Here is a 27,163-nt window from a genome sequence, read left to right as displayed (position 1 = left end):
GACATCATGGTTGGCTGAGTGCAAGCCAGCCTCTGTCTTGGCAGTTCCCCCTCCTGCCTGTGAGGGTGACTTCACTTTGACTTCATATCTGCAGTGATGTGCAGATCACTTACTCAGCCCTGAGCTCAGCCAGGCAAGAGGGCGGGGTTCTGCACACAGCAGGCAAAGGAGCGGCTGGCTCAGGGGCGCCCGGTGCCCAGGTTCCCAGGCTCTTCATCCTCAAGGGCCCATGGGCTTCCCTTCCTCCATCTCTCTGCGCCTAGGTGCAGGCCAGACCTCAAAAGGCAGCGAGGGATGGGGCGAGAACAGAGAACTTCCCCACTGAGCCCATATCCAGCCTCACCCAGAACCCCTTCTCAGGTCTAGTTGCTGCTCCCTACTAGGGGTAAATGTGTTTATGCGCATCATTTCCATCATTTCTTTGGGGGAAAATTGGATTCTTTGGGGCTCTAGTTCTTCCCCGCTACTCGCTCTCCGACTCTGTCAGCCCCACCTCTTAGGAGTTCTGCTGTGTAAGGGATGCAAGGGCCACCAGCACCAGGCCTCTGAAAGGCGGCCGGAGCCAGTTTCCGGTTTCCAAGGGTTGGAACAGTACTGGTGGGGGGAATCACAAACTGTCCTTCCTCGACCCTACCCTCCCTACTACCCCAGGATGTTGAAAAAGGCTATTCTGCCACTCTTCCCCTGCTCAGTTCTTCCCCGCCTCCCGCCTCCCACCTCCAGCCCCAGCAGAGGCCGCGCTCCCACTGCGCCTCCCGCCTCTGAGAAATGGCGCAGCATGCGCTCCGCGGAGAGCCTGGAGGCGGGGCGCCCTTCTCTGAGTCCGCGGGGTCGCACCCCGAGCCAGTCGGCCAAACCTGCATCCCACGTAGCATCCCTGCCCTTTCTGTGCAGCGGAAAGGGCAAAACGCAGGACTGCAAGTGGGCGCGCACAGGGCAGGAAAAGCGGTACTGCGTGCAGAGGTGCGTGGACCCGGGTCCCGGGGTTCCATCCACACCGCGCCCCTCAGGGCCCGCACCCGACTCCTGCCGCGCGCTTTTCGGCCGCATCCCGCTCCTCCCCAAGCCCCACCCGGCCCGCGCCCCACGTCCCGCACTGAGCTCCTACGCGCGTCGCGCCCCGGCCGCACCCCGCGCAGCCAGAGTAAGCACCGGAGCCCCGCCCCTGCCCGCACCCCGCCAGCCTCCGGCCTGCGAGCCACCTGGACGCCCCCAACCGCCGTCCCGCCCTACCCGCTCCTCCGCGCAGCCGGCGTTTGCCTGACATTCAGTCCCGCGACCGAAGCAGGGGCGCGCAGCAGCGTCTGAGTGCCCCTGAGCCCCTGCCTGCGGGTGATTTTGTTGTTGGGTGGTGTGTTGGCGCGCCAGTGACCGTCGTGTCCCACCCCGCGCCCTGGCGGGGATGGGGCGACCGGACTGAAGTCTCCGCCCGGCCACCCAGACCGCCGCCCTCAGCCGCGGCCCCAGCGCGCACGGCGACTTGGCGGCGAGAGGCGACGTCGGTGCTGCGGGGCTTCGTTGCTGGTTGCTGCTGCTAGCTGCTGCCGCTGCTGGCAAAGGTGGTCCTGCCGGCTGCCGGCGCCCGCCAGCGGCCAAGGCGAAGTTTGCGCCTGGAGCATCAGGAGAGTGCATTCAGAACGCCTTTTCATGTTTGCTGTGGCAGCGGCTTGCGGTCGCAGGCCGCCGTGGCCCGCGGCTGGGACGCAGTGGCCTCGCCGGGCGTGTGGGCAGGGCGCCTCAGGCTGGGCGGGTCTCAGGCGGGAGCGGAGCGCGGGCCGGGCGATGGGGGCCGGTGCTCAGAGCCCTAGCCATAGCCGCAGGTCTCAATCTGGCCGCGCCCTACGCCAAAGCCGCGTCCTGGAGCAAACTGGACAGCAGTTTCGGGGCCGGCGTGGCGGATGGGTCAGGGAACCCCGAAAGCCCGCGATTCGTGCGGGGAGTTCTGTTTCGGCAGGAGACGGCTCTGTCCTGGTTTCCTTTTCCCGCTCAGCGTCCGTGCGTTACTCCCCCAGCTCTGCCGTCCTGGCCAGCCGAGGGTTTCGGAGGCTCTTTTGAAAAGATTGCTTTTCCCTTGTGCGCTTTTGCCGCCCTGGTCTTTAAACACCTGAAAGCCGTGGATTCTGGGGTGGCTCCCCCCGAGGGGCCGCCGTGATCGGAGTCCCACCCGGCAGCCCTGGAGTCGTGTGGCGCTGCTTGGCAGAGATGCTGAAGATGCGGCCATAGGAGGCCCAGGGCTTGGTGTGGGGTAGGGGTTTGCGCCGCCAGCCAGCGTGGGTGCTGGGCCTGGTGAAACCGCAGATGCCTTAGGATCCCAGCATTAGGTGTGGCCTTGCAAAGATGGTCATCGACCCCACCCAAACTCTGGCAGAATGAGCCGCAAGGCTGTGGAATCTTTGACCCCTTGGTGCGCGTTTTAGTGTCCCTCAAACAGGCCCTGACTTAATTCCCTCCAAGTGCTTGTGTATGAACCAAGTTTCCCTCTAAGAGGGTAGGAGCCCTGGCCATCCTCCCTCACTCCTTACGAAGGGCTTTCTCTCCCCACAGCCTTTGGGAACAGAAGCAGCCCTGGGCAGTCAACCTGTCTCTGGCCCCAGGCCCTGCACAGACTGAGTTTCCAGGCCTGCCTGAGACTTCATGTGTGTGACCTGCGCCTCAGCTCAGCATATGCTGAGGCCAGAGTGGGTCCCCAGTCCACCTAGTGAGGGACAGGGGAGAAGCCCTTGCCCTCCTGTCTGTTCTGAGTGTTAGGACTTTGGGGTGCTGCAGGGGGAAGACACGGGGCAGAAGCAAACAAGGCGCCCTGAGGCTGTCTTGGGATTCTGGGCTGTGGCTTTGGCTTTGAGGTTGTGGGCAGGAGGTCAGGTGTGAGCAGCTGCTGGTGTGCTGGGCAGGGGACTTCCCCACACCCTTCCACAGCGTTGCTTTCAGTCGGGGTGGCCAGTGAGGCTGTGGGGGCCAGGCTCTGGGGGGTCGGCTTGTGGCACTCAGCAGGCATTCAGGTAGCTTTCCATCCCCAGAACCCTGGCCGACAGACAGCTTCCGCAATCCAGAGATCGTGAGCCCCTAGCCCCTGGGATAACCCAGACACCACAGTTGGTAGCACTGGAAGTGGAGAGGCAGCCCCACTCCCTGTTGTAGACAGCTGGGGCCTTTGGAGAGGCCTGCGGGGCTCTTTCCCAAGAGCCACAGCTCGGGAGGTTCAAGCCGCACTCTTGGAGCTACCAAAGATCGCCCCAGTGAGCCCCGCGGTTCTACCCAACCACCCCCGGGGACAGCTGGGCCTCGAGCGCCCTCTTGCGGACGCTGCCCTTTAGTAGCTGGGCCTGATGACAGGCACAGACTGGGTCTCTAGAGGATGAGGGTCCTTCCCCAGCTCACACACACACACTCACACTGGATCACCATCAAGACACACTCCTGCCCCTTCTCGTGGCACTTGCTCCCAAGGCTGTGGACACGCATAGCGTGGTTCCTTCGCACCCTGCCTCACCCAGGTCCACACAGGGACCCCAGCCCCTCTCATCACTCGCACACACAGGGACCCCACGTGAGGGACACACACTCCTCATACCTGCAGGGCATAGCCTGTCAGCCCCAGGTATGCTGGAACCAGAGTGAGAGAACCTCCATCTAAAAGTTACATTCATTTAAAAGTTCCTCTTAAAGGTTTCTGACATTTCACTGCTCAACACAGATATGCCTGTCCCCATTGCTTGGATGAGGAAACTGAGTCTCAGCTTCTGGGGTTCCCCGCAGATCCCAGGCTGACCCTGCACCTCAACCTCCCACAGCCCCTCAGCAAGCCTCTTGTCCCTCGTCTTCCTGGCCTGGCTTCTTGGGTCCTGTTTTGCAGCAAGGAAGGACCTTCCCTCTCTGCCCCCGGGCCCCAGGGCCTTCTGCTCCCAGCATAGAAGAGCTGGGCAATGTGACTTAGCAGAGCCCCAATCCAAGCTGCCAGACCACCCTTTGCAGAGGGCCTAGGCGGTCCACCTCTGCCTGAACCGCCAGGTGTCAGCATAGGCAGCTCAAGCCAGGGGTCCAGCTCCACCTGCTTCATCCTTTTCCTCCTCCCCTTTCTCTGGCCAGAGGCTTCACCAGGTTCACCTGAGCCTGGCCTGCTTTCTTCTCCACCCCAGCTCACTGACCCTGTCTGGCGTCCAGGAGCTGCCTGCAGCCCACAGTGGTGGGCTGGGCCTGCTGGGGACCTGCAAGCAGAGAGAAAATGGGGAAGTGCACTGAGCTGATTCACTAAATTGCCTTTATTCTGCAGAATCACTTTAAGGACAGGTTGAGGAAATCGCTCTTTCCTTGGTGGTGTGAAGAAAATGGGATGCATTCACCTGGTGGGGAGCTAATAGCCTTTCAGCCAGGGGAGGAGAAAATCAATTAAAAATTATGATATCCATTAAAATGGAACCTGGGGCCAAGGGGAACGGAAGGCCCCAAAGTTGCCATCTCCCCTGAGACCTTCCCCCTCTGCAGCCTGGCCGAGGACCCTCTAGGTCCCCTCATCCTAACTGGATAAGGCTAATACCAACAGTAGCACCCCATGGGGGCTCACAGTGCACTGCCCCTGTGCTGCACCCACTCACCTCATCTTTTCCAACAAGTCTGCAAGGGTCGTGGCCTTGGCCCATTTCACAGGTGAGGAAACTGAGGTTCTCATAGCCTATGGACTCGAACCGGTGGAGAGGATGCAGGAGCTCCCCAACCCTGGCCCTCTGGCTTGCTCCAGCCTGTTCTCTGGGCCAGTGGTGTGGGTCCAGGGTGGGGCTAAGGAGGGCTTCCAGGGAGGTTGCCCTGAGCCTGCCCACCCACTGGTGAGTCCCCCTGCCTTGGGCTCCAGGTGCCCTCAGGACATCCCAACCCAGATCCCGGGGTGACGTTGACGTGTGGCACCATGCGCAGACACTGAGACACTCTCTGGGTCTCATCAGCTTTAATTGATGTCTGGGAGTCCTATGGGTCTGGGGACGAGCACCAGGCATGGCTGTGCCAGCAGAAGGGCCGGCCACGTGTGCTCCGTGGATGGCAGGAGGGCATCTTGCTGCCAGTGGCGATGCAGATGTTCAGCTGGGACACCAGGCTGTGGCCCTTGCAACCAACATATGCCTGAGGTGCTGGCGTCGGATGGAAGCTACTGTGCTGAGGACAAGGGTATAGGGATGGGGGTTGGGCATCAGGGTCAGGGTACAGCTGTGTTTCCTCATTCAGGACAGGGCCTTCCCCCTCGTCTTCCCCATCCTCTAGGACAGCCTGGGAGAAGAGAGCCAGGGAATAGGGGCAAAGCGGGGCGCAGCCCCCAGGGTCCCTGCTCCCCTCCTCCCCACCTGCAGAGGCACTTCCTTTCTACTTCGGGAGCCCCTCCCCCAGAATTGGGCCCCACCGTCCCCCCTCCCTGCCTCAGAGGATGCTCCCTGGTGCTGAGTTATGCTCCCTCCCCATTCTCTGCTGTGTCCTCTATCTCCCCTCTCCTCTGCAATTATTTTTCAGCAGTGTGACTTAATAGTAACAATAATAGTACCAATAACAGTAGCAATATAGTAACAGCAGCTGGGAGCACTCCTGAGGGAGCCTTGGCTCCTGCCTTGCTGCTCTAGGGCTAGGGACTCTCCAGAGCTGTCTCGTGGCAGGAAGAGACCATAGTCAAGGAGACCCTGTGTAGTGACTTCCACATGTATGTGTGGCGAGGGGCGGGGACTGGGTGGTGACCACCAGGCAGGGAGCGCACCTCGGTCATGGTCACAGAGAAGCTGATGGCACCGGGGCCGTCTCTCCCTGCCCATCTGCACCTGGGCCTGCCCAAGCCTTCTTCCATGCTCCATGGGGTAGGGGAGCACCCCATGGCCCCTGGGAGGCTGCCAGTCAGTGGGACTATGAGGTCAAGCTGGGAGGTCCCTTGGGGTCCATAACCCAGACACTGCACCCCTCGGGGCTGGGAGGGGAGAAGGCCCCAGGCCCACCAGAACCCACCTGGTTCCCCCACTAGAACAGCAGCTGGGGCCGGCTCAGGGATTGAGGCGGAGCCTTGGGAATTGATTCTTTGCTCCCTGAGGCAGGCTCTACCTCTCATAGGAGAACTTTGGAGGACAGGCCCTTTCCTGACCAAGGCTCTGGGACACTTGACAGCCGCTGAGGTCCTGCCTTACCTCTCTGCTCCGTCCCGAGTTCCCTGAGCTCTGGGGCCAGGCCTGGGCTTGGTTGAAGGTGTTGAGACAATGAGGCCTGGACCTCCATGGAGCTCTGGTCCCGCAGCTGGGTGATCATGGGGGCCTCAGGGACCCTGCTTCCCTCCATTTCCCAAGCCTAGAGGCCATGAAGCCCGTGGGTCCCTGAACTGTCCAGCCTGAGACCCCAGACAGAGCAGGGCTGGGCAAGAGCAGGCAGCGAGGTGTTCTTGTTCCCGCAGCTCCTCCTGGCTGGACTCCTGGCCTCTGGAAAGCCTGGGGCAGGGAGATGGTGCCAGCAGGACCTTAAGGACAGCAGTTCAGGTAGCACCTAGCCCTGGAGGGAGCAGGTGGCCAGCTCCGAGCAAACACCTCTGTTTGCTTTTGCCTCAAGGGTGGCTCCACAAAGTACAGCAGCCCAGGCACCACCACACAAAGGTCACTGCTGCACCTGGACAGGTGTGTACCCACCTGGTGGACCAGCAGGCATAGGCTTTCTTCCCTGATACCAGGGATACCTGGAGGGCCTGGTGCTGGGGCTCTATGCTCAAGGGAGAGCCTGTGGCCCTACAACCCCAGGTCCTGGACCCCCTCCCAGATTCGGGTGCTGCAGCTGTGCTTCCACTTCTGGTTCTTGCTCCTCTGTGCTGCTGCAGTCTGTGCCCTGCAGGAGCTAGGGTTCCAGGGAAGCACCTGGGGGGCAGTGTGGCCCCAGGGCAGGAGGAGGGCAGTGGCCACCAAGCTGTTTCCAGTTCCCTTGTGTGCCTGACTCCAGAGGATTCTCGCCCTTGTATTCCTGAGAGGGCAAAAGGAAACATGTTATTTCTTAGAATTTAAGTAATGAGCGGGGAGATGCTGGGGTAGATGTGTGCTCTGGGTGCCGGGATGAGGGTGGGTGAGCTGGGGGTGCAGCATGAGCTGGTGCAGCTCCAGAGGGAGGGAGAGGGCTCACTGGGTTTCTTCCTCATACTACTTGCCAGTGCAACTGGCACAGACCCGGCAGCTGTTGCTGGGCTAGGGGCCAGGGGCTTCCTCCTGCTCTGCTCCCATTCCTGCTCCACCACCATTGCCTGTAGGGCATCTGCCACCCCCGGGAAGCCTAACACTTAGCCCAAGTGGGGCTCCAGGCCTGGCCCTCCTTACCCAGGAAAACAATGGGGCTCATAGGCACTTGGTGACATGGGCACATTGCTCTGCCATCGTGAGGGGCCAGCCTGGCTGTGGGACCCAGCACTGGTGGGCAGCCCGCAGGTTGTCTCTGCAGGAGACTCCTCTGGCAGGTCACATACAGGACGCCCTACAGCACCTTGAAAACTCATGACCCAGGAAAGTCTCAAATTGCCTTTACTTCCCTAGCCTCCCCACCACCTGTATCTGTTGGGGCAGGTGAGACTGTACTTGGTGACAGGAACGCCCCCAGTCTCAGGAGCTTAACGCCATCTACTGTGTCCTCTTTGTGGCACAACCTGGCATGGCTCTTACCTGCTGGGTGGCCACACCTCCCAGCCCGTGTGCCTGGCTGTGTGCATAGGCGGGCACAGAGTTTCGAGGAGCCTGAGGCTTGAGGAGCTTTGAGGCCTGGGAGGGGGCCACCGTCACTTTCCCTGTCTTCCCTGGGATCCTGTCACATGGCCCTTCTGAACACCCCAGGAGGCTTCAAGTTCAGAGGACACAGGGATGCGGGCATGCAGGGGTGTGGCTGCACACACTTCTGCCTCCCGGCTCTCCAGCCCTTGTCCTGGTCCACATAGCAGGGGCTGGTGGCAGGCCCAGCAGCTGAGGGGGAGGGAGGGGAAAACAGGGTAGCAAATAATTATGGGTTACACTTTTTTAATTGTGAAATTTATATAGCATAAATTTAACCATTTATAAGTGAACCATTTGGTGGCATTTAGCACATTCACATCATTGCACAGGCGTTGCCTTAGTTCCAAAACATTTGCATCACCCCAAAAGAAAACCCCGTACCCATTAAATGCTGCTTCCTGTCCCCGGGCAACCCCCAGCCTGTGTCCTGTCTCTGTGACTTGGCCTGTCCAGAAACATTTCATCTGCATGCACTGTTGTCTGGCTTCACTCAGCATAAGGTCTTCAGGGTTCCTCGAGGCTGTGGCATGCGTCAACCCCTTCCTGTCAGGGGTAAATAGTGTGCCATCACCCATTCATCTGGGGATGGACACATGGGTGCTTTCCATCTTTTGGCAGTTATGAAAAATGCTGCCAGGGACATTCCTGTTACAAATATCTGAGTTCCTGCCTTCAGTTCTTTTGGGTACATAACTGGACATGAAATCGCTAGGTAATCCTGTTTTATTTTTTGAGGAGCCGCCAAACTGTTTTCCGCAGTGGTTGAATTGTGTTACATTCCCAAGGGTTACAATCTATCCACATCCTCACCACCATGTATAATTCTCTGTTGTTTTCTGGTTCATGTCTCACTCTGGCCGCGCAGCCAGTGCACAGTGCTAGCTCATTGTGGCTTTGGTTTGCCTTTCCCCGGTGATGGCGTGCGGGGCATCTTTTCCTGTGCATGCTGGCCAGTTGCATGTCTCTTTGGAGAAGCATCTCTTCAAGCCCTCTGCCTGTTGTCTAACTGGGTGGCCGTCTTGCCGTACAGCTGACTTTGCTGTCAGATCTGCATCAAGAGCTGCAGAAAAGCAGCTTCATGCAGGGCTGTCACCGTCAGTGATTGAGCCCCAGGTCCCTTGTGAGGAGGATGTGGATTCGTCTGATTCCTCACATGGGCATTGAATCACCACTGCCCTTGGGGACCTTGGGGACATTCTCGGAAGATCCGGACTCTGAGGCCACATTGAGCACAAACATCTGGAAGCCATGATGTCACTGTTTGTGCATAAGAAGGGGCCTCCCAGGAACCACCCTGTGAAGGATGGAGGAGGGGGAAGGTGCAAGGAGCCAGCAGACCCCCACCCCACTAATGAGATAAGACTTAGAAGCATGAGAACCCAAGGCCACCCTCTCTCGCTCACCCTGACTCCTGACTCTAAAATAACCAGGCTGATCATCGGATCTGCCGTAAGTTGATTATCGTCATTGCTGTGGTGTTATGTCATGCTGCCAGGGCCTGGGGCAGTTTTCTCGGGACAGTGGTGGATGCACCTAGGTAGCTCGCGAGGTCAGCACGGAGCCAGGGTCCCTGGCCCAAGGCAGCCTCTTTGGGCTCCTGCGAATCTGCTTGGTGGGGTGAAACACTGATATCCGTAGGCAGGCACTCTATGCTCCCAAGGAGGAGTTCCTGTCCCCATTCGCAGCTAGGGACAGNGAGCCAGCAGACCCCCACCCCACTAATGAGATAAGACTTAGAAGCATGAGAACCCAAGGCCACCCTCTCTCGCTCACCCTGACTCCTGACTCTAAAAATAACCAGGCTGATCATCGGATCTGCCGTAAGTTGATTATCGTCATTGCTGTGGTGTTATGTCATGCTGCCAGGGCCTGGGGCAGTTTTCTCGGGACAGTGGTGGATGCACCTAGGTAGCTCGCGAGGTCAGCACGGAGCCAGGGTCCCTGGCCCAAGGCAGCCTCTTTGGGCTCCTGCGAATCTGCTTGGTGGGGGTGAAACACTGATATCCGTAGGCAGGCACTCTATGCTCCCAAGGAGGAGTTCCTGTCCCCATTCGCAGCTAGGGACAGAGCTAGGGAGGTCAAGCGCCCAGCCCTGACACACAGTGGGGAGGCACAGGGGGATGGACTGGGCCACTCTGCCCTGCCTTTCTGCTCCCTCCTGCTGCTGAACTCTCTTCTTTGGACTAGGCCTTTGTCTTCTTGCCTCATTGTCAGTGGCCTGGGAGGACACTTGCAGTCTTAATCCTGTTTTGGCCCCATGTCCCTCACCCCTCAGGGGCTACCTTGGCCAGAGCCTGTCCCGATTTCTGTCTCAGCCACCGTCAGCCCCTCGGCCCCTGGTCAGGAGCTCATTCTGTGAATACTGCACAGACATCACGTGGACTCAAAGGGCATGAGGACCTCGGCTGAGAGGAGCTTACACATCAGTGCAAACCTCTCATTTTACACATGGAGAAACCGAGGCCCCGAGGCAGTGTGAGCTGTCACACATGGGGGCAGTGTCAGATGAAGACTTGGCACCACTCCCCTGGGCATCCCCTTCCCTGCATGGCACCCCCAGCCTTGGGTTTGGATTCCTCTTCACCCTTGATATTGAGGTCTTTGCTCCCAGGACCTGGATAACAGCATCCAGATGCCGGTGGTGCCCCTCATTGGGCTGCCTGGCCGTGACCTGGGGCATCAGGATTGGCGGCTTGTTTGGCCCCAGGTCTGTGCTGGGCTGAAACCTACTGTCTCAGAGGCTCGCAACTCTCTCCCCCGACTCTCCCCCAGAGCAGACCCTCAAGCCTTTTTTGTGTCCTCTCCCCAGGGAGAGCCCAGCTTCTGCTCTGCAGCCCAATGCAGAAGGGGAGGTAGCTCACAGTGCCCCGGCTTCTCTGCATGCCTGTCACTGAACAGACAAGCCCAGGCCAGACTGCAGCTTAATTCCTAGCCTCTGTGTGGCCTCCAGCAGGGTACCTAAGCTAGCTCTGCCTCATTTTCCTCCTGTGTGAGATGGAAATCCTCATGGTTCCTACCTCTGACGTTGTTTTGATGCAGTGGGTGACGCAGGTGAAGCGCCTGGAGCAGGCTTGCTTACAAGGAGCACACCGTGGATTCCCACTGGTTAATGTTGAGCAGGGATGAGAAGGGGCTGGGGTAGGGCGAAAATGGGCAAGACCGTCTCAGCTTGAGGAACATGAGCTGACAGAATGACTTAAATTAGCACATGGACATGCTCTGAGTCACTGCCTTGCTGAGTGCATGGGGACAGTTGCCCAGGCCAGAGGCACCAGGGTCAAAGCCAGTGGTGATGCCCTGGCCCCGTTGCCCCAGGCCAGGGCCAGTGAACAATGTAATCAGCTGGGGCAGACTCTAGAGCCCTGCAGCCAAGGGGGCCAGTGACCCTTACACGGTCATCCATAGGCCACTTGGGTGGCCAGTCTTGTTACAGCCAGGCCTTGCCCTAGGAAAGAAATTAATTATAACCTAATTGGCAGTTTCCTTTGCATAGAAGCCGGAAGCAACTGCCAGTGAGGCTGGTGATTAACTCCGCAGCAGCTGGGAAATCGCATTTGGGCAGGAGCGCCCATCATCTTGGCCAGGCCGCTGCAGCTGGTCTGGGTGTGGAAGTGTGGGTGGTGGCCATTGTGCAGCTTAGGGCCTGGACCCCTCAGAGCAGAAGGCTGGGTCTGTGCGCAGAAGGTAGCCCTGGGGTGCCAGGTCCCCCAGTGCCCAGTTGCAGACCTCCTTCTCCCAAACCTCAGCCATGCCTGGACCCCTTCCCCACTCACGGCAGAAGGCTGCATGGCTTTTAGGGGTGTCAGGAGGCTCATGCCCTGGTTGCAGTTCTACCATGAGTGTGCGGCAGGAATTCTGGGCCTCTGTTTTCTAGCATGGGATGAGGTGAGTGATATCTCTGTTCTACAGCAGGGGCTCAGACCAGGTGTGTGAGAAGAGCCTCAGTGAAGGTGGGCCATGCTCGTGCGTGCAGGGATTGTGGTGCCTCCCAGGCCAGGGCCAGGCCCCATCTCTCCTCCTCCTCAGCTGCTCTTCCAGCTACTGGCCACCCTGCCTGGCTGGAGGTCCAAGAGGAGAGGTATCTGAGGAGATCCTGCACTCCGCACCGGGTCTCCTGCCCAGCATTTTGGAAGAATAAATTTTTAAGTCTGGTACTGAGGCTGCACTGCCATGATGATAACTGGTGTCACCAGGACACCTGGAAAGTAGCTGCCCTTGGTGTTTATTGAGTGCCCAGTATATGCATTGAGCTGCAGAGGCCAGTGTTTTCTTGATGGTTTTACAGAGAGATGCTTAAACTTAGCGTACGAAGAATGGGACAGGCTGTCAGATTTTTCTTGAAGGAGGTGTTGCCTTGTTCGTGGGTACAATTGGGCCAAGGAACCAGGGGCTGATGCAGTGTGCTCCTGAAGAGGGGCTTCTATGGACTCCAGTTACCAGAGCCTGCCCCAGGCTTTTCCTTCACACCTGCTCTGTGCTGGGGATCAAGCAGGGTTATAAATACAATAGTGGGCAGGATGAGCCAGTGGTGGCCCTGTGGGTCTTCACAGCCCAGATTTCCTTCCACGGTTAGTGTAGGTTAAACCTGGCAAAGCTGCTTTCATTTGGAAGTCTCAGGATGCCAGCAAAGTGATGAAAGTGGTGGGGATAGAGGTGAGATGGGGGTGGTGCTGGTGATAGTGATGGTCATGGTGTTGGTGTTGGTGTTGGTAGTGGTGGTATTGGTATTGGTGATGGTGGAGGTAGTGATGATAGTGGTTGTGGAGGTGATGATAATGTTGATGGTGGAAGTCATGATGGTGAGTGGTGGTGGTGGTGGTGGTGGTGGTGATGGTGAAGATGGTGGTGGTGGACATGATGGGGATATTGATGGTGGAGGTCATGATGGTGAAGGTGGTGATGGTGGTGGAGGCGATTGGTGGCGATGGTGCTGGTGGAGGCAATGGTGATGGTGGTGGTGGAGGTCATGATAGTGAAGGCGGGAATGGTGGTGGTGGAGGCAATGGTGGTGGTGATGGTGGTGGTAGAGGCAATGGTATTAGTGAAGGTGATGGTGAAGGTGGTAGTGGTAGAGACAGTGGTGGGGAAGGTGGAGGTAATGGTGGTGGTAGAGGTAATGGTGATGTTGATGGTCATGATGCAGCCATCTTCTGTGAGCATTTGCTTGGTGCCAGCCACTGTTCTATGAACTTCACGTGCATTAATTCCTTCTAGCTCCCAACACCCCTGTGTGATGGGAGCTCTGAGTCTCAGTGGGTACAGAGGGGAAACTGAGACACAAATATATGTCCCTTGCCCCAGGCTCGTTAGCACTGCAACACACACTTTCTCTCCATCACCCAGATGGAGTCCACAGCCTTGCCTGGAATCCACAAGCTTGCCCAACCCTCCTCTTCTTCCTAAGTTCATGCCCTCATGGCCCAGGGAGCTGGCCTTCTGTCTCCAACCAGCATTCGCCTCCAGCTCTGTGCTGTTGCTGCTTATCTGAACTGCCTCCACCTCCTACTGCTTTTCCCCTCCTCTCACTCTGGCTCTGCCCCCAGCCCTCCCGTCCTGCTGGGCACTACTGGCTCCTGCTTGTGGCTGCAGCCCCAGGCAGTCCCTTCCCTTTAGCCTCCACTTGCCTGTCTGTGGCTGTCTCTTGGTCAGGCATTTTTTCAGAACAGGCAGCATGGGGTAGCCCCCTTGGCCCCTCAACTGGGCTGGGCACTCTTCTCCACCCAGGGCTGGGCACTTTAGACAGGTTGGGCAGTGTCAGCTCAGCAGAAGGGTGTGATGACTTCGCCAGCCCGCTGACCTCAGGGAGTGTGCACATGGGTGCCCCAGTCAGGTGTCCCAGGGTCTCCAGCCTTAGGGTCTAACATATTCATCTCTCCAAAAGTAAGGATTCCTTGCCAGGGAAAGGGCTGACAAGCTGCCTATTTTCTTGGCCAGCAAGCATCCTCCCCATGAGCCCAGGACTGTGTTTGACCAGCAAGCCATTAGCATGTGCGTGTCCATCTGTCTTGCCTGGTTTGTGGGCTGCCAGGATAGCCACTCCTTTTGCTGCTCAAGGAAGTACTCAGGACCCGGTTGCTGTCACCTCTCCCAAGGCATGCAGGCAGCGTGGGGAGTGCATGTCTGTTCTTTCTGTAGGACACACCTCAGGACCCCAGGGTTCACTGTCAAGAGGCATAACCGGGTGCTCCTGCTGTGTACCAGGGCCAACAGCATTGTGTTGGGGGGCCCGCCCCCACATGCAAGGACACACCACACACTGAGAGGCGTGGAGCATGTGTGGCCTGTCCCACCTGCTTGGCACCACCATAGGCCGGCCAGTGGGGCCCTCCTCTGGCTCATAGGCAGGGCATCTGGAGGAAGCCATCCCAGCAAAGAGCAGGTTGAGTGTGTGGGCACCGTCTGTCAGCCTCATACTCTTGTTATCATCAGACAAGAACCCTGAGAGTTAAGGGAGGCAAAGGCCAGCAGGGTCGGGACTTGGGGCAGAGATTGGGGCTGGGACAAGAGCTTGTTCAGGACAGTGGGCAGGACTCCCACAGGTGGAGAGGACAGGGACGGTCATGCACCTGGGAGCCCTGGGCCAGGCTGAGCGAGCGAGCGAGCACCAGGGCCCAGAGTGAAGGGCTGATGGTGGGGGCATGCAGCCAGCTGCACATCCCAGGCTCTGTGTATGAAGGGGAAACTGGACATGTGTGAGCAGGCCCAGGCCTGGCAAATGGCTCAGAGAGACACCTGTGAACAGCTGTGTGTGGTGGCTGCCCTGGGCAGGGTGAGGCTCAGAGGCCACTGAACCTCCTGAGTTAGAGGTGATGAGAGCCACCCCCAGATGCAGGGAAGACACAGGGAATTGAGGAAGAGAGCAGGACGCCAGGCAGGGTGCACTTAGTCGTCACTTGGAAACCAGTGTCTGGTAGTGGCTGCCTGGAAAGCTCTTGGGTTGGCACCTGGGCTTGTGGGAGGAGGAGGCGTGGCAAAGGGAAGGGCTCTGCAACAGAAAGCAGCTGAGATTGGGCCACCTCTGGGTGCTGCCTCCTCTGCTAAGGCCTCGGATGGGTCCCTGCCTTGCCCAGGACTGTGTGCTCCATGCTAAGCCTTGTCCTCCTGGGAGCTCAGGCACCACCAGGTGACTCAAGCCAGGGCCACATGCGTGCACCATGGACCCCTCCCACATTCAAAGGCAAAATTGTGTTCTGCAACTGTGTTGGTATAAGACAAACATAATCCAGGCCACTTTATTATTATTTATTCCTTATTGTTTTATTTATTTCATCCTTTTGATTTTAAAATTAATTAAAACAAAAACATTTTTTGCGCACCCAGGCGCATGCAGCAGCGGTGCTGGTCAGGAGCAGAGGTTCATCCTCTGCAGGCTCCTGGCCCCCTGGGACCCTGGCACCGAGGGCTGGCGCTAGTGGCCCAGCCCTTGTGAGCCCTCACAACTGCCTAGAGATGGGGCACTCCCTAGCCAGTCAGGGCGCTCCCGTGCCTGGATGCCGTGCTCTTCTGAGTGGACAGCAGCTGAAGTGGGAACTGCAGCAGAAACTGGCCGTGCCCAGGTGTGTATCTGCCCCAGGCAGGTGGCCAGGGCAGCAGGGCGATGCCAGATGGGGCCAAAAACTTCATGCTTCTGTTTGACCTTGGTTCTAGCTGAAGATTTAGCTGGGTACACATCTTTAAAACTGTAAAAACCAAATGCACAGGCAGCTGAAGAAAGGATGGATGAATCGGGCTACATCAAATGTAGAACTTCTGTGAACCAAGGCCACAATTAAAAGAGTGAAAATGCAGCCCATGGAATGGGAGAAAAACTTGTAATTCATAGATCTGATCAGTGTTAATCCAGAATCTGTAGAAAACTCCTCACACTCAACAATAGCAACAAAAAAACCTGATTCCAAAATGAGCACAGGGGGCCAGGCATGGTGGCTCACTCCTGTAATCCTGGAACTTTGGGAGGCTGAGGCAGGTAGATCACTTGAGGTCAGGAGTTCAAAAGCAGCCTGGCAAACATGGTGAAACCTTGTATCTACTAAAAATACAAAAAAATTAGCCAGGTGTGGTGGCAGGTGCCTGTAATCCCAGCTACTCAGGAGGCTGAGGCAGGAGAATCGCTTGAACTCAGGAGACGGAGACGGAGGTAGCAGTTAGCCGAGATCGTGCCACTGCACTCCAGCCTGGGTGACAGAGTGAGACTCTATCCAAAACAACAACAACAACAACAAAAATGAGCACAGGGCTTGGATGGACATTTCTCCGAATAAGATTTGCAGATGACAAAGAAGCACATGAAAAGATTCTCAGCATTGCCACTCATTAGAGAAATACAAATCAAAATCACAGTGTGATACCACCTCACACCCATTTGGATGTCTACTATCAAAAAAAGAAAAGAACCAGTGTTTGCGAGGATGTGGAGAAATTGAACTCTTGCGCACTGCCGGAAGGTAAATAGTGCAGCTGCTGTGGAGAACAACAAGAAGGCTCCTCAAAGGTTAAACCTAGAGCCAACTTCGGCTCCAGCACCTCCACTCTGGATACATACAGGAAAGGAAGCAGGAAGTGGTCAGGATACATTTGTATGTCCCCGTTTTCAGCAGCATTATTCATAGTAACCACAAAGTGGAAGTTACCCAAGTGTCCATTGACCAATGAATGGATAAGCAAAATATAATACAGACATGCAATGGAATATTACTTGGCTCTAAAAAGGAAAAAAACCTTGCCACATCCTACAGCGTGGATGAACCTTGAGGGCATTATGTCACAAAAAGACAAGCACTGTATGATTCCACTTATATAAGGTCCCTACAGTTGTCAAATTCGTAGAGACAGTAGAATGGAGGGTTCCAGGAACTGGGAGAGGAGAGGAGGGGGAGTAATTGTCTCATGGGTACAGAATTTCAGTTTCACAGGATAAAAAGAGTGCTGTGGAAGGATGGTTTGCACAGTAGTGTGACCACACTTAATGCCATTGAATTGTACACTTAAAAATTGTAAGATGATAAAGTTCATGTGTATTTTACCACAATTTAAAATAACTTTTTAAAACTAGAATATCTCTTTATATACACCTCCAAATTTGTTATTTATGGTACAGCCTCCCTTGATCTGTGTTTTTTTCCTAAAAGCAAAGTTAGATTATAGTCCCAGGCAAAAGCAGCCTCCAGCTGGGACAGAGCCCGTCACCCAGGTCTGTGCAGCATGCTGCAGGTGGTCCTACCTGAGTCAGTCTGGAGAGCCGCTCCGGTGCCCAGGGCTCCTCAGGCACCTATAGATCATTTCCTGAGCTGAAAAGGAGTGGTTTTGTTCTCAGCCTCAGGCTTGTTTGCTCAGCACAGTGGCTGGCCCCCCCAAGGCTGCTGGTGCACTAGTGGGCACTGCACATGTGCACAGGGCGCATCCACACAGCTCTGTCCTGCCACTGACAGCCTGCCCGTGGCTCCAGTGCCCATGAGACCATGTCACAGTATCTCCCCATCCCCTTACCCTCTTCCTGTCCCCGAATTCTGACCATTTCCCAAATGTGCCCAGTCCTTTCACACTCCTGTTTATGAAACCATTGTACTGGCTCATTGATTCATTGATTCATTCATTGGTTCATCAGTTTATTGATTCAGCTCACAGAAAGTGAGTTGGCAGATGTGGCAGGAAGGTGGGCACCCTGTAAGAGTGAGGAGGAAGTGAGTTGGAGGGTAGAGGGGGCCCTGGGGGCCCTGATGAGGAGCTATGTTTTATTCTGCAAGCAGCGGACAGTTAACACAGGACTCCACAGAGGGTGCCATGATTCGATGGACCCTGGCTCCTCTGTGCGAAGTTGCCTGTGATGCCCAATGTGTGGTCCAAGGTTGGATGGGGGTGGCAGAAGGGATTCGGGAGGTGGGGTGAGGGGTTAAAGAGAAAGGACTCCGGGGACTAAGGTGTGTGACCTGAGCAGTGAGGTGGGGCCATGCCGTGATGAGATGGGGAAGAGTTGGGGACAATTTGGGGTGAGGAGGGGCCAAACTGAGGCAAAGGAGTGGAGGGAGCAAGGCATGGAGATGCCCAGGCTGCTGATCAGCACATCGCACACCAGCATAGAGACAGGATTAACAGCCCAGGGCCTGGATGTGGCTGGCGAGTGAGCCACTGCCACCATCTGGAGGACAGGGTGCAGAGGAGGAAACCAGCCAAGGGGGTGAGCAGCCTCGTTAGCATCCCAGCGATGCTGGACAACACCAAAGACAGAGGAGGTCCTGGGAGCAGCTGGGAGAAAGTGGGTTACCCAGGAGGGGCCGACTTGAGCATGGCCCCTCAGCAGCAGTAGTGAGGCTCAAAGAAGGGAACCAGACCTTATGTAGAGTGGAGGAAAATAGCTGTCCACNTAGAGGTGATGAGAGCCACCCCAGATGCAGGGAAGACACAGGGAATTGAGGAAGAGAGCAGGACGCCAGGCAGGGTGCACTTAGTCGTCACTTGGAAACCAGTGTCTGGTAGTGGCTGCCTGGAAAGCTCTTGGGTTGGCACCTGGGCTTGTGGGAGGAGGAGGCGTGGCAAAGGGAAGGGCTCTGCAACAGAAAGCAGCTGAGATTGGGCCACCTCTGGGTGCTGCCTCCTCTGCTAAGGCCTCGGATGGGTCCCTGCCTTGCCCAGGACTGTGTGCTCCATGCTAAGCCTTGTCCTCCTGGGAGCTCAGGCACCACCAGGTGACTCAAGCCAGGGCCACATGCGTGCACCATGGACCCCTCCCACATTCAAAGGCAAAATTGTGTTCTGCAACTGTGTTGGTATAAGACAAACATAATCCAGGCCACTTTATTATTATTTATTCCTTATTGTTTTATTTATTTCATCCTTTTGATTTTAAAATTAATTAAAACAAAACATTTTTTGCGCACCCAGGCGCATGCAGCAGCGGTGCTGGTCAGGAGCAGAGGTTCATCCTCTGCAGGCTCCTGGCCCCTGGGACCCTGGCACCGAGGGCTGGCGCTAGTGGCCCAGCCCTTGTGAGCCCTCACAACTGCCTAGAGATGGGGCACTCCCTAGCCAGTCAGGGCGCTCCCGTGCCTGGATGCCGTGCTCTTCTGAGTGGACAGCAGCTGAAGTGGGAACTGCAGCAGAAACTGGCCGTGCCCAGGTGTGTATCTGCCCCAGGCAGGTGGCCAGGGCAGCAGGGCGATGCCAGATGGGGCCAAAACTTCATGCTTCTGTTTGACCTTGGTTCTAGCTGAAGATTTAGCTGGGTACACATCTTTAAAACTGTAAAACCAAATGCACAGGCAGCTGAAGAAAGGATGGATGAATCGGGCTACATCAAATGTAGAACTTCTGTGAACCAAGGCCACAATTAAAAGAGTGAAAATGCAGCCCATGGAATGGGAGAAAACTTGTAATTCATAGATCTGATCAGTGTTAATCCAGAATCTGTAGAAAACTCCTCACACTCAACAATAGCAACAAAAAAACCTGATTCCAAAATGAGCACAGGGGCCAGGCATGGTGGCTCACTCCTGTAATCCTGGAACTTTGGGAGGCTGAGGCAGGTAGATCACTTGAGGTCAGGAGTTCAAAAGCAGCCTGGCAAACATGGTGAAACCTTGTATCTACTAAAATACAAAAAAATTAGCCAGGTGTGGTGGCAGGTGCCTGTAATCCCAGCTACTCAGGAGGCTGAGGCAGGAGAATCGCTTGAACTCAGGAGACGGAGACGGAGGTAGCAGTTAGCCGAGATCGTGCCACTGCACTCCAGCCTGGGTGACAGAGTGAGACTCTATCCAAAACAACAACAACAACAACAAAATGAGCACAGGGCTTGGATGGACATTTCTCCGAATAAGATTTGCAGATGACAAAGAAGCACATGAAAAGATTCTCAGCATTGCCACTCATTAGAGAAATACAAATCAAAATCACAGTGTGATACCACCTCACACCCATTTGGATGTCTACTATCAAAAAAAGAAAAGAACCAGTGTTTGCGAGGATGTGGAGAAATTGAACTCTTGCGCACTGCCGGAAGGTAAATAGTGCAGCTGCTGTGGAGAACAACAAGAAGGCTCCTCAAAGGTTAAACCTAGAGCCAACTTCGGCTCCAGCACCTCCACTCTGGATACATACAGGAAAGGAAGCAGGAAGTGGTCAGGATACATTTGTATGTCCCCGTTTTCAGCAGCATTATTCATAGTAACCACAAAGTGGAAGTTACCCAAGTGTCCATTGACCAATGAATGGATAAGCAAAATATAATACAGACATGCAATGGAATATTACTTGGCTCTAAAAGGAAAAAAACCTTGCCACATCCTACAGCGTGGATGAACCTTGAGGGCATTATGTCACAAAAGACAAGCACTGTATGATTCCACTTATATAAGGTCCCTACAGTTGTCAAATTCGTAGAGACAGTAGAATGGAGGGTTCCAGGAACTGGGAGAGGAGAGGAGGGGAGTAATTGTCTCATGGGTACAGAATTTCAGTTTCACAGGATAAAAGAGTGCTGTGGAAGGATGGTTTGCACAGTAGTGTGACCACACTTAATGCCATTGAATTGTACACTTAAAATTGTAAGATGATAAAGTTCATGTGTATTTTACCACAATTTAAAATAACTTTTAAAACTAGAATATCTCTTTATATACACCTCCAAATTTGTTATTTATGGTACAGCCTCCCTTGATCTGTGTTTTTTTCCTAAAAGCAAAGTTAGATTATAGTCCCAGGCAAAAGCAGCCTCCAGCTGGGACAGAGCCCGTCACCCAGGTCTGTGCAGCATGCTGCAGGTGGTCCTACCTGAGTCAGTCTGGAGAGCCGCTCCGGTGCCCAGGGCTCCTCAGGCACCTATAGATCATTTCCTGAGCTGAAAAGGAGTGGTTTTGTTCTCAGCCTCAGGCTTGTTTGCTCAGCACAGTGGCTGGCCCCCCCAAGGCTGCTGGTGCACTAGTGGGCACTGCACATGTGCACAGGGCGCATCCACACAGCTCTGTCCTGCCACTGACAGCCTGCCCGTGGCTCCAGTGCCCATGAGACCATGTCACAGTATCTCCCCATCCCCTTACCCTCTTCCTGTCCCCGAATTCTGACCATTTCCCAAATGTGCCCAGTCCTTTCACACTCCTGTTTATGAAACCATTGTACTGGCTCATTGATTCATTGATTCATTCATTGGTTCATCAGTTTATTGATTCAGCTCACAGAAAGTGAGTTGGCAGATGTGGCAGGAAGGTGGGCACCCTGTAAGAGTGAGGAGGAAGTGAGTTGGAGGGTAGAGGGGCCCTGGGGCCCTGATGAGGAGCTATGTTTTATTCTGCAAGCAGCGGACAGTTAACACAGGACTCCACAGAGGGTGCCATGATTCGATGGACCCTGGCTCCTCTGTGCGAAGTTGCCTGTGATGCCCAATGTGTGGTCCAAGGTTGGATGGGGTGGCAGAAGGGATTCGGGAGGTGGGGTGAGGGGTTAAAGAGAAAGGACTCCGGGGACTAAGGTGTGTGACCTGAGCAGTGAGGTGGGGCCATGCCGTGATGAGATGGGGAAGAGTTGGGGACAATTTGGGGTGAGGAGGGGCCAAACTGAGGCAAAGGAGTGGAGGGAGCAAGGCATGGAGATGCCCAGGCTGCTGATCAGCACATCGCACACCAGCATAGAGACAGGATTAACAGCCCAGGGCCTGGATGTGGCTGGCGAGTGAGCCACTGCCACCATCTGGAGGACAGGGTGCAGAGGAGGAAACCAGCCAAGGGGTGAGCAGCCTCGTTAGCATCCCAGCGATGCTGGACAACACCAAAGACAGAGGAGGTCCTGGGAGCAGCTGGGAGAAAGTGGGTTACCCAGGAGGGGCCGACTTGAGCATGGCCCCTCAGCAGCAGTAGTGAGGCTCAAAGAAGGGAACCAGACCTTATGTAGAGTGGAGGAAAATAGCTGTCCACATGGAATTCTCCACCCAGCAAAAATGGGCCTTCCATGAGTGACGTCAAAAAATGAGGCAAGAGAAAGGACGGGTGTGGGCTCCTGCTGGTGGGGGTGGACTCAGTGGCAGATGGGGAGGCAGGAGGGCAGCATGTGGCCAGGCATCCAGTTCAGCAGGGCCACGGGCTCCTGAGTGTTTGTTCAGCATAAATGTTCTGTGAAATGTATTCGTTGTACATGTCAAATATTTGACTATAGTAAGAGAAAACATGAGTGGGAAGTGGGAGAGAAGCAGTGGGGGAGGTGGGGGGAGGTAACAGGTCACATCCTGAGAGGATAACAGTGCTCAGAATGGGGCTGGAGGGACCCCCATAGGAACAGCTGGCCTGGGGAGACAGGGACCGCCTCTTTCTACTCCCAGCCCCCAGGGAGGAGCCCTGGGGCCTGTTTCCCATTCCCAGGAAGATGATTGCATTAGGAAATCGTCTCTTAAGGAGATTCTGCTGGGCCATAATAAAGCTGTCATCTGCATCGTCTGCCACCCATCAAGGGCAGGCGTGGGGCTGGTGTCGCATGAGGGGTTCTGCAGGAAGGGCCTGCTGTACACACACGCCCTGTGCTGCTTCTAATTCATGCAGTTTTTGGATCCTATCGTTGTTGTTATTGTTTTCTTTTTCGGAAGTCCCAAATTTCGGCCCTTGTGCTGCCATCCTAGGGAAGTTTTTCATCGTCTGGAGCTCCATTTGTGTTTCTGTGGCAGGGTCACCATGCCATGGTGAGGGTGACCTCACAGTGCCCCATCAGAGCTGCTGGTCGGCAGTGAGGGAGTGGGAGACCAAGGGCCACAGCCAGGAGCCTGGGGACAGCTGGTGAGCCCCCGCCTCCACAGACAGGGCCAGGCCACGCTTAGTATGTGTGCACCTAGGGTGCAGGAAAATGTGTGTGCTTGTGTGTGAAAGTGGGTGTGCACCAGTATGAGCGAATGCATGTGCTTGTTAGAGCCAGATTGGCAGTGGTGAGTAATGTGTGAGGGCATGATGGAAGAACAGAGTGTGTAAGCTGTGTGCCCCGTGGGTGTGTAATGGTATGCAATCCGAGAGAAATGAGTTGTGTTTGTGAATGTAAAGGAGAATGGTATGGTGTGCAGGTAGTGTCTGCCCGAGTCGACCCAGGAGACAGCCCCATGTGGCTCCCTTGAGAAAGGAGCAGTAACATGAAGAGGTCACGTTAAACTGGTGGATGTAAAGAGGGTCGGGTAGTTGTTGGATGGGGAGAGGCTCTGTGCGGCACCCTCGGCTGTCAGGTGGGCACAGGGAATGGAAACCCCTTCCCAGCTGGGGTCCAGAGCCTGTAAGGGATTGGAGCTTGGATTCCCACTGGGGGTTGCTGTGCAGGCTCAGGTCTGGCAGGAACTCTCCTCAGGGCATGGGAACTGAGGCTGAGGGCTGCAGGAAGCTGATGGCTAGGCTCAGGTGTGGGCTGCATCAGTGCCAAGGGATTACATGCGCTGGGGTGGAGCACACCCTGTCTCGTGGGCTGCTGGGCAACAGGACTCAGAAAAGGCAGGTATAACAACCGGAGACAGGAGCAAGCCCTGGCCTGTCCCCAGCATCCCTCCAAAGCCCTCCACCAATGAAGCTTTGCCTTGTGCTGCCTGCAAAGTAGCCTGCTTCAGGCCCGCCTGGAGAACATGCACACCTGGACAGAGTGTATGGACTGACAAGGTGTGTGTGTGCACACGTGTGGGACGAGGGGGCTTGGGACTGGTCCCCTCTGCATCCAAAGATGAATAAATTAAACAGCCCAGCCAAGTGTGGATCATTGGAAACAGTCTAGCACTTCACTCTGTCAAACACTAGGGCCAAGTCTTTTCAGCTGAGGTGGGCAGGGTGGGAGCAGATGGGGTCTTGGGTGGGCGTGCCTCCATCTCTTTTTCTGTCTCCTGCATGCCGTGTGCATGCACACATATACACACACTCATGACACACACTACACAGGCCTTGAAGGTTCCTGAGGTCTCTCTGAATGTGAGCAGCAACTTGGGTCTTTGGCAGGTGTGCTGTGAGCAAGCAGGACCTTTCCCCACCCCATCCTGCATGGTGCCAGGGTACAGCTGGCCTGAGGAACCAGAATCACGGTGGGGGAGTCATTGAGGGTTGATGTGGGAATCCTCTTGGTTTCTCAGACAAGCAACACTGCCATTTGCACCGTCGGTGGGTGTGGTGTGTGCCAGGCCACTGCCGTGCTGCAGAAGCACAGGGTGGGCCCAGCCCTGGCAACCAAAGCTGTCCAGGCAGACACCTGTGTGCTAGGTGTGAGGGAAGATTCTGTCTCCACGTGGCATTTGGGCCCTGAAGGCAATGGGGTGGGAAAAGCTTTGCAAGTCCTGCTGGTGACCTTCCCATGGTGCCAGGAGTGGCTCTCACCAGAGGTAGGTCTCAACCCACAGGCCCGACTTTGGTCCACAGGCCAGTCAGCCAGCCCTTCTAGGCAGAAAGGCGGCAGCAGGATGGGAAGCCAGCCAGCAGGGCCCTGGGTGTCCTGGCAGGCTCAGCACCTGCTGGAGCCTGACTTCCACCATCCCTTTCTCAGCTGTTATTCTAACTCCCAAGACACAAAGCCTCACAGCGTGTCCAGCTGTTTAACTTGGTCAGGCTTCTCGCCACCCAGCCTCACTGTTCTTATCTGTGAAATGGGCAGTGAAGGGATCTGTACCCAGTGGCTGAGTCTGCAATGAGAGGCTCATGATGATACAACCCTGGGCAGAGGTGCACACCTGCCTACACCTGCACTGGCTGTTCCTCCTCTCCTTAGCATGCCTTCCCCACTTCGAAGCTGGGGAAACTGAGGCCCAGAGGAGGCCAGTGTTCTGCAGAGTCTGCACAGCCCGATGGTGCCTGATGCCAGCAGCTCTTCCCCGGCTCTCCCCCGTGGTTGACTCACCACGATTGGCTGCATCATTTGTGGGCCCCTTGTTCTAGAATTATGAAGAATTTCAAGACTGTAGCAAAGAGCATTAAACCAAGCGTGAGACCTCTGAGCAGGGCCCACTGGGACTGCCCAGGCTGCACTCGCTGAGGCCGGCCCTGCACCCACCTCCTTCATTCTCCCACCTTGGATCATGTGTTTTTCCATCTAGAAGTGTTTGTGACAAGCGGGAACATTAAGACAGCTGTGCCCAGCTGCAGAGACCACCTGGGAGGCGAGGCATTTTAAGTGCATTTAAGTCTGTTTCTGCTCGCAATCATTGCCTGACCCACAAATCCCTTTTGGCAGCAGGGAGACCAATTGGGACTGGGCCCCCCATGATCCTGTAGGGGTGGGCTCTGCCAGTTGGGAGCAGAAAGGCCCGTTCTCCCCTGCACATGTGGTCTTGTGGTGGGGGCTTTGGGAAGCCCAGACCTATCTTATGTCTAGTCCCTGGACCACTGAAGGTGCTTGCACATCATGGAGGCCCCAGAGGAGCACCTGCAGGATTCCCAGACTGGATCTGCTCCTGCGGCAGATGGGGTGTCAGGGCCCCGCCCACTCTTCTGCAGCCTGGGCATCACCAGAGCCACCCCACGACCGCACAAGTGCAAATGTTCTTATTGGGAAGACCAGGACCAGAGGTATGTGTCCCAGAGAAAACTAGACCCAGCTGTGCTGCATTGCCTCTCCCCACCTGAGCTCAGTCAGGTCCCTAGCATCCCCTCTGGGAAAAGAACACGGACCCTGTCGCCTGCATGGATAGCCCAGACATACGACACCACATGAAATTGGGAGGGGGCTTATCAGGGGCCAGGGCATCTGGACCCTCCTCACCCTGTGAGGCCACTGTGAGTTACAATCTCTCACCCTCTTTGTCACCAGAAATGCAGCACCCCCTCCCACCCTGAGGGCATCGTCATGGGAGCAGTGTTCCTGATGTGCAGTGAGCACTTCAAGAGAACCCTTATCCTGTTCTGTTTTCCCACTATGGGACTCCAGATGTCTCACCTGTTCTCTTCCAGGGTCCACTTGGCATTTGATTGTTTCCCAAACCCAGATGTGTCCCGGAGGAGCCAGTGGCCCCGGGGGGCATTCTCAACTGCTGCTGCAGGCCCCGCCCTCCAGACCCCTCAGCGACCTCAAGCAGCAACTGTCTGGGTGGGAGCAAACTGACAGAAAAGAGATCGATTGCATATAAGTGCAGTATTCCTAATGTCTGCTTTGGATGTTGGTATTGTTTGGGCATTCTAGAGTCTATTTGCAGGTTCTTAATGCATTTTAAGCATTTTCGCCAATTTATCCATCTTTTAAAAAATTCATACTATAAATTATTGTGGAAAAATATACACAAAAATAAGATTTACAATGTAGCTATTTTTAAACATACATTTCAGGGACATCACCACCATTCCCTGAACTTTTCATCTTCCCAAACTTAATCTCTGCCCCTATCAAACACTAAGTCCCCATCCTGTCTCCCTCAAGCCCTAGCAATCACCATCCTATGTTCTGTGTCTGTGAATTTGACTACTCTAGGGATCTTACGTAAGTGGAATCATGCAGTGTTCATCCTTTTGCAATGGGCTTATTTCACTTAGCATAATGTGCTCAAGGGTTATCAATGTTAATAGCCTGTGTCAGGATTTCCCTCCTTTTTTTTTTTTTTCTCTGAGACGGGTCTTGCTCTGTTGTCCAGGCTGGAGTGCAATGGTACAATCTTGGCTCACTGCAACCTCCGCCTTGCGGGTTCAAGCCATTCTCCTGGCTTAGCCTTTCAAGTAGCTGAGATTATAGATGCCCGCCATCACGCCTAGCTAATTTTTGTATTTTTAGTAGAGACGGGGGTTTCACCATGTTGACCAGGCTGGTCTTGAACTCCCAACCTCAACTGATCCACCCACCTCAGCCTCCCAAAGTATTAGGACTACAGGCGTGAGCCACTGCGCCCGGCCAGATTTGCCTACTTTCTAAGACTGAATATTCCATTGTATGTGTAGACCATGTTTTGTTCATCCATTCATCCATCGATGGCCACTGGGGTTGCTTCCACCTTTTGTCTATCTTGAATAGTACTGTTGTGAACATGGGAGTGTAAATATCTCTTTGAGACCTGGCTTTCAATTCTTTTGCATATGTACCCAGAAGTGGGATTTCTGGATCATATGGTAATTCAATTTTTAAGTTTCTGGGAACTACCTTCTTGCTTTTCATGACATAACTGTATATTATTTTCCATTCTCTCCAACAATGTACATGAGTTCCAAAAACTATTTTAAAAGCTTTCTACTGTGGGAAATGTTGGCCACACACAGTCAGCAGTGTAGTGCACTGCACTCCTGCTTGGGCTCACCCGGCCACAGCCGAGCCCAGCATCCTGCCTTCTCCGAGGAAGCTACGCCTCTGTCCGCAGCACCCTCAGTGATTCGTTTTTCAGTTATTTAGGTAAAAATTATATAGATAGGCCGGGCGCGGTGGCTCACACCTGTAATCCCAGCACTTTGGGAGGCCAAAGTGGGTGGATCACCTGAGGTCGAGAGTTCGAGACCAGCCTGACCAAC

General features: G+C 55.3%; 1 protein-coding gene across 1 annotated transcript in view; it reads left to right on the top strand.

Moving 5' to 3' along the window:
• Window positions 1–778: 778 nt before the first annotated feature.
• Window positions 779–27,163, top strand: part of RET (ret proto-oncogene) — a 57,323-nt gene continuing 30,938 nt past the window's right edge. The window contains exons 1-2 of the mRNA XM_017849004.1: window positions 779–1,144; window positions 1,442–1,559. Coding sequence (XP_017704493.1) covers window positions 779–1,144; window positions 1,442–1,559 — 484 coding nt within the window. The remainder of the gene's footprint in view (window positions 1,145–1,441; window positions 1,560–27,163) is intronic.

Source organism: Rhinopithecus bieti, unplaced genomic scaffold (assembly GCF_001698545.2).
Source record: "Rhinopithecus bieti isolate Rb0 unplaced genomic scaffold, ASM169854v2 scaffold_32096, whole genome shotgun sequence".
Classification (NCBI taxonomy): domain Eukaryota; kingdom Metazoa; phylum Chordata; class Mammalia; order Primates; family Cercopithecidae; genus Rhinopithecus; species Rhinopithecus bieti.
Note: the sequence above shows the minus strand (reverse complement) of the source record. Positions and strands in the feature narration are given on the sequence as shown.